The 7,500-nt window shown below is 43.2% G+C and overlaps 2 protein-coding genes across 2 annotated transcripts in view; one reads left to right on the forward strand and one right to left on the reverse strand.

Annotated features, from left to right (window-relative positions):
* The first annotated feature begins 3,421 nt into the window (after positions 1–3,421).
* Positions 3,422–4,426, forward strand: LOC121718024. Its single transcript, XM_042102775.1, has 2 exons — positions 3,422–3,584; positions 3,732–4,426. The coding sequence occupies exons 1-2, from the start codon at positions 3,437–3,439 to the stop codon at positions 4,406–4,408; spliced, it is 825 nt and encodes a 274-aa protein (XP_041958709.1). The 5' UTR covers positions 3,422–3,436; the 3' UTR covers positions 4,409–4,426.
* Positions 4,427–6,125: 1,699 nt separating this feature from the next.
* Positions 6,126–7,500, reverse strand: part of mfng (MFNG O-fucosylpeptide 3-beta-N-acetylglucosaminyltransferase) — a 38,660-nt gene continuing 37,285 nt past the window's right edge. The window contains exon 8 of the mRNA XM_042102770.1: positions 6,126–7,112. Coding sequence (XP_041958704.1) covers positions 7,061–7,112 — 52 coding nt within the window. The 3' untranslated portion in view covers positions 6,126–7,060. The remainder of the gene's footprint in view (positions 7,113–7,500) is intronic.

Consider the following 7,500-nt stretch of genomic DNA (forward strand, 5'->3'; position numbering starts at 1 on the left):
ACAATCAATCCTCTCATGCTATTCTCCAGGCTTCAAGGCATGAATATTAATACAGCTCTAGTTGGCTGTTGCTAGGTTACGGGAACGCTGGCGAGACATGGCGCTCCGTCTGGCATCATGTTTTTGTTTGTTTTTATGTTATGTTCGTAATTTTATGTAATGTTCTGTTATTTTTGTTGTATTTATTTGTCAAGTTAAATGTTTTCACCCTTTATTTACGTTATTTTCGATAGTTTTGTGTTATTCTTGGTCCTTTTTTCTGGCTGATAACTAACGGTAACGTTAATATCTATTCGACTGGGCTGATGAGCTTGCCTTGACTAGCCGTCCCTCTTCCATCTGACGCTGCACATCCTCTGTCTGGACTCGTCTGGACGGAAAGATTGCTCAGGGCAATGGGCCTACTCTGCGAGAGATCTGCAGCTGCCACGACCACCGAGCTGCGGCTGACCTGCGAGCTGCATAGCGTTAACGTATAGCCTCTGACGCTGGGTGCCTGCAGTCTGGATTGAGTGCTGACGTGGGGAGCTCTGATGGCGACGTCGGGAGCCATGAAGCAACAAACGGTCCTTGCTAAAGCCACCGAGCTGCTGATCAGCAGGAAGATCGCCCATCATGACTTCAGACTGTTGTTCTTCCGGTGCTCTGCTCTCCAGACTGCCAGTAAATTCTCTGAGTTGGTCAGTGAAATAACTTTGTTGGTCTTGCATTGGCAGTTTCACTCAGGTCATCACTGCCCTTGGACTTTTTCAGCCGGTTGGAAATTGGACTAATTTTAACATGATTATTATTATTATTTTATTTATTTATTTTCAATTTGCTGTGTTGTATGTCTTAGTGTCACCGGAATGCTGGCGACTACGCCGCTTCGTCCGGCATCTTTTGTGTTTGTTATTTTTTAAATGTTTTTGTCATGTGGTGTCAACGCTGGCGACTACGCCGCTCTGTCTGGCATTTTTTGTCTTATTGTTTTTTGTTTTTTGTCAATGTCTTGTACAGTATGTGGAGCGCTTTGGGTTGCACTCTGTGCATGTTAAATGCGCTATACTAAATAAAACTAACTTGACTTGACTTGACAGCTCTGTGCCATTGGATACTGGACTGTCTAAGGAACAGTATTCAATCAGTCAAGGTTAATGACGCTACATCATGCACTGTGACTCTCAAGACTGGTGCTCCACAAGGCTGTGTGCTATCTCCTCTGCTATTCTCCATCTATACCAACGACTTGATATCTCACCACCACTCAGTCAAAATATTCAAATACGCAGATGACACCACCATCATTGGCCTCGTAAGTGACACTGATGAGTCTCAATATTGCAAAGAGGTGAACTGGGCTGTAGACTGGTGCAGCAATAACACGCTCCATCTTAACAATCTCAAGACTATTTGAGGAGGAGGCCTAATGCCATTGCCCTAGTTATTAAGTGACCAGCCCATAACCTTGGCAGACTCCTTTAAATTCCTAACGGGTTACTTTTTTGAGTAAGTAACGAGTAACGAGCAAACACTACTTTTTAAAAGTAACTTCCCCAACACTGGTGCCCAGCCCATAACCTTGGCAGACTCCTTTAAATTCCTTGGTTCATACAAGTACATCAGCAACAATTTGAGGTGGGAAATTAACACATAAACTCAAATAATCAAGATGGCTGAACAAATACCCTATTTCCTAGGCAACTTAAAAAGTTTCATGTGAGCAAACATCTGTTGGTGCATTTCTACAAAGCCATCATCAGTGAGAGTGTCATCACGTCATCCATCACTGTCTTGTATGGGAGTTCTGACTGTCGCACTAAAAGGGAAATTAGAGTGAGTTGACACCAAAGCCTCTGGGCATTCCACTGGCATTATGGATGTGACAAAAAGTCAATTTTCCGTGGAATTGCCCTCTGACATAATTGGGTGTGACCTCCCTACAGTCCACGCTCTACTCTGAGCCCATCTTAAACTGTGCTTCCACAATCATCAGAGATCCCTCTCACCCACACCACCACTTCTTCCAGCTTCTCCCCTCTGGAAGACATTACAGATCTATAAGAATTGAAACTACACGCTTCAAAAACAACTTCTACCCTTCAGCAATAAGACTCTTTAACACAACTAAACTGAAATGAACATTTATTTCCTCTTTTTTTATTATTTTTTAAATTATTATTATTATTTATTTGTATTATTTCAAAGTTCTTCTGTAACAAACATAGTGCCATATTGCTGTGATATCTATCTATCTTTGCCTAGATGTAATTGTACCACACACAAACGTTACGTTTTCTGTTCATGCAAAGCAAAAAAAAGAGAAAGAAAGAAAGAAAGAAAGAATGGCAATGAAACTTATGTAAATTTATAGGGTGGTATTTACTCATCCTTAAAATCCTTTTTCTAAACTCTAAACACAGCAACATGCCAAATAATTTTCTGCTCAAAACTAAATTTTGTTAATTTAATGCCAAGCCTACATTTCAAAACACAATACACAAACTGTATCATGGTGAACATGATTAAATATCACATCAGGCTTTCAGAACACTATAATATAGGCTACATATTATGTTGGCTGGCTATTTGGTATGGCCCCAACACACACACTTACATCATCACTGTCATCACTTCACATACATACAGCACACTGCTTGCTACAGTAAGCCTCCTCTACATACTTGCTGCACACTGCCCCCCCCCCCTACATACACAGCACATTATTTCATCAGGAAGCTTCTCCAACACACATCCCCAACATACTTACAGCACACTGCCCACACACACACAGTCACTGCTCCACTCCCCTCCCGCCCACACACACATCTTCACTGTCATCACTCACATACATCATACATACAGTACTCTGCTTGCAATACACAGCACATTGTCTCATGAGGAAGCTTCTCCAACACACATATTGCACACTGCCCTCTCCCCACATACACAGCACACTATCCCATCTCCCCTGTCCCCTGTCATCCCCCCAACACACACACCAAGACCCCTGGCAGTTGGGTTAGCCCCTTGAGCCGTGGATCTGCCCAAGGTTTCTTCCTTGGTAAGGGAGTTTTTCCTTGCCCCTGTTGCTCTTGGGTGCTCCTTGTTGGTGCCCCCCACCCAATCCCAATCCTCCCCCACCTTTTTTATGCAGCCCTTGCCACTTAATCTACTAAACCCCCCCCCCATTAATGCACAAATAGGCTGACACCAGACATAATTTCACTGCATTTCTTACTTCCAGTAACTATATGCATGTGGCAATAAACTTCCTTGTATCCTTGTATTTATTTTTTTCCTGTAGGCCTACATTCCCTTGTTTACTTTTCATTTTTAGCTTTACTTCGTTGCCATGGTGATATTCCAGAACTATCACTGTCATAAGTGAGTTCTATGCAAAGTAGAATTTTGGTGAAGAATTCCAACATTGCAACTTCAGATTCAGACACAACTCATGATAGAGAGACAGAGAGACACACAGATAGAGATTCCTCCAGGACTTTTACTTTTACACAAAAAACAAAACATGGAATATGGGGATTATGATGATCACTACATCTTGAAACTTTGTTTTCACTTACCACCCAACCCTGATCATCCAGGTACAGTGTGATTCAAACTAATGTTTTAGACCTGAAACTTTCAGAAAGGAAGTTGGCTAATAAGTACTATTTTATATCAGTTGAAATAAAAAATTCTTAAGACTTTCTTAGTTTTCTTAAGTTGATTACCATTTCTATGCTCCATAGGTACCAGTTCATCAACTGGCCTAAGCCAGCGGGTCTATGCTCTGGTGACCAATATGAGACCAGATGAAACTTTGAGTTTGGAGAAGCTGCACTGCATCGCAGGGAGAATCCCAGCACTCCACCAGCGGCTCAGAGGCGCTCATGTTTATGTGCCTCCAGCTGACCGCCCAAGCCTGAAAATTATTAAGGCCCCCTACCAGCCATCCCCAGGTGACCATCCGGTTAAAGAGGCCTGGAAAGCCTACACTGGCTCAAGATGCCCTGTCTTCAAACCGGACTCACAGGCCACAGTCTACCGACCACAGGTAGCTATGCAAAAACAAAGGCCTCAGATGATGCCCCCTGTCGCTCTCGAAGTACCGTGGCACCCTGAAGAGGTGGAGGAGAGAAATGCCGATTTGGGCCCCACTACCCTGTACAGTGCCCAGGTGTCAGCAGATGGACAGAAGTTCTACGAAGTGTTTACCCCAATCGAACACTCTGGCGGGGAGAAGATCCCAGGGCTGTGGCGGTTTTCAGCTTATAACCAGGACAACACCCTCTACTTCTCAGTGGTTGTTAACGTCACGGAGGAGAGAGACATGCCAAAGAAGCCTTCAAACAGAAAAAGAAAGGCTGATGACAATGGCCAGCACGATGACCAGTCTCCTTCTAGGAAAAGGGCCAACATACCATAAAAAATTAATTTGACTTGATACCATGTTCTTGTTCCTTGTTCTTGATCTTGTTTTAGCACATAAAATGTAAATTAAATGTAAAGGTGTGTGTGTGTGTGGGGGGGGGGGACGGGGGGACGGGGGGTTGAGTAACATGGAGCATAGTGAGAGCTCAGGGCAAAATATTCAAACCCTCATTAACATTAATTAATTTAGAATGCAACAATACAATTCAATCTACACCAGCCATGAATGGGAAGAAATTAGTTTTTCATCTTTAATGATGCCTCTCTTTTTCGACAAGGAAGATCATAGATTCAAAACAAAATAGCCACACAGAAACAAGTCATAAACAGACCGACATATGAATTAAAACATCTGATCCAGCGGACTGAGATGGGAAATGTAGCGTGGCCGTGGTAAAGTTACCATTTTGCCGCGTTGATGGGGTCAGGTGGGGCTTGGGGTTGGCAATCATATATGTACTTTTTAATAGACACACACACACACACACAAAAAAAACATTCCTCTGTCCCGAACATGGACTACCCTCTCATAGACATTCACACTCACACACACACACACACACACATACACACACTCTCAACATTTATCCCCAGGCATTTATCCGTTTGTGTTTCCACCATCAAATAGGTACAGGTCCCAGAGGGCCGTTTCTGAAGGAAGGACCTGAGCTATCGACCCCATCCAGCAATCCTCCTACTCCAAACAGCAGCAACAAAACCACCAGAGGAGTAATTCATTGGGCACTGATGTCAGGACAAGGATGGATGGCCCCTTTCTGTGATTGTATGATAAAGTTTTGTTCATGCAAATGCAATTAAAGAGTACACATTTACACATTTCTGACCTGAACTAGTGACCAGTGAAACGTGAGTGTGTGGAGACATGCAGAACAGAGTGATGAGACGCTCGATGAGAAAGAGAGGAACAGAGACAACGAAGGTGGAGAGAGAGAAAAAAGAGGGAGGGAAAGGGAGAGAGAAAGGAGTGAAAGAGTAATAGAGACAGAGAGAGCGAGAGAAGAGAAAAGATATTGAAGAGTAAAACTGAGTCATTAAGGACTCAGGAGTATCAGGGGTAGCTCAAGGCAGAGCTGACCTCTCATGACACACAGATGAATCCTCAACCACATCAGCTGACCGGTCTGTCGTTTAGATGATCTAAAACTATGTGTGGTATTGGTAAGTCATCAAAAAAAACTTTATCATGGAAAACTCCAGTGAATGTACACTGGCTATAACAGTATCCCCTGGCAATAAATCATGTATGATTGTGTTGAATATAATAATGGCTGTAGTCGATTAGGAAAAAGAGAGCTGCTGTCTTTCTCTGGGTGTGTCAAATCTCACCTGCTCTAGTAGTAAAGAGGCCATTGCATGGTGCACTCCACTGCTGGCTGGTGGGGAAATGTGAGCTAAAGCTCTGTGGGTTATCTCAAAGTGGATAAGAGTTCTATAAATGCAGCCCAATTACAATATAATGATGGGGGGGGGGGGGGGGGGGGATCAGATTCAGAGTGCAGAGATGCAGGTATAAACTTGACTTGCCTCAGGCAACAGACATGCTGAATATCTGTGAAGACCTCCTAATTAGGACAGCGGGGGATCAAAACCAGGCAGTTCTGTCTTTTGGCCTCAATCCAAATTGTTTACTTTTCATGTTATGTGGGCCTATACACAAAAAGGTGAAACAAAATACTACCACTATCACTTGGTTTGCTTGTCAGGGTCTTTATTCGGGTGGAACTGAGTTTTATTTTTTTCATGATGGCCTTAAAGAATACTAAAAATATGTTTCATTCACGTAAGAACATTCATATTCAAATTGGGAAGCCACGGTTACATTGCTTTGAAGTGAGAAAATGCAGTGATACAGCAGGCCTATATGTAGGTAATGTTGTCAATGGCAAATGACATAGAAACATACATAAGAGTTCACTCTCTACATAGTATTTCTCTATTAAAACATGGTAAAAAAAACACAATAAAAAGAAATGTTCATGTTTTTAGCTATGTTACATGGCTGAATGCTCGCTAAAACAAACAAACAGCTGCAAGAACTCATCTGTTGAACCAGGTTAAGCTTTAAAATGACATCAAACAAAACCCTGTGTCCATTCCAATATGGAAAAAATACAGACCAATAAATCAAATGCATTGAAATCTCATATAAATTCATCAAAAAGTGCTGTATTAAAAAGTCAGTCCTCACCTTCAAGGATCTACATAAATCTCTCTCACCCTCACATGCTTAAAATGGAAATATGCCTGAAGAGCCACAGCTGCCTCCTTGACCTTTTATGATTCCTCTAAGATCTCAGGGGGGCTTGTGGGAAGCCTTGGTCCTCCAGCGTGCACCCAGATGAAGAGGGAGTTCCAGTTAAGGGATTTTTTGTGCTTTGAGCCTCCCACAAGGCAATATCCTATTAGTCTTCAGCAGATCTGAGGCCTCAACACGTCCCCAGGCCATACAAAACTCGGGACACGGGGAGAGGAGAGGGTTCAAAGGAGGAGCTCAACCCTGTGAGCCCCGAGACCCACAGTACACAAGCTTAGCACAGTCTAGCATAGCCTAGCTTAGCTTAGCTTTCAGCAGGTGACCGCAGTTGCTTCTGGAAGTTGAAGTTCTTTACAGGGTTTTTTTTTTTTTTTAAGGACACCAGCTCGTGAATGGGTACAGCCTGCAGTGGACCGTCTTGAATCTGCAGGAAGAAGAGTTGAACACAAACTTAGACATTTCTTTTTTTTTTTTCTTGCACTACACTTCAAGGCAAAAGCGCTTTCTATGAATCGAGGAAGCGAGACACAACACCCCAGGCCACACGACGGGCCCTTGGACGTGTTCATGGTAACCCATAGTGACGTGCGGTACAAAAACAAGAGGGGGAAAGTGGGGAGGACGCAGAGAGAGCACCAGCGGTGAGTGGAATTATGGGAGATAAGAGCGGGCAGATTTATTGAGATTCAGTGTTACCCTCCTGACTGGCTTTTTAACTGTCTGCAGTGCCAGAGGGAATGGTGACCTGTCTGCACACACTACACACTGAGACGAGTACAGCCACACTTGAGCACTTCTGCTGTTACCATTAG

This window comes from Alosa sapidissima, chromosome 9 (genome assembly GCF_018492685.1).
Source record: "Alosa sapidissima isolate fAloSap1 chromosome 9, fAloSap1.pri, whole genome shotgun sequence".
Lineage (NCBI taxonomy): Eukaryota > Metazoa > Chordata > Actinopteri > Clupeiformes > Clupeidae > Alosa > Alosa sapidissima.

What these genes read in the sequence shown, in the direction of transcription:
- LOC121718024 (XM_042102775.1), top strand. Translation starts at nt 3,437, where the DNA reads ATGATAGAGAGACAGAGAGACACACAGATAGAGATTCCTCCAGGACTT. An exon ending in ACCCAACCCTGATCATCCAG is followed by an intron (nt 3,585 to 3,731) that starts GTACAGTGTGAT and finishes TATGCTCCATAG; the next exon opens with GTACCAGTTCATCAACTGGC.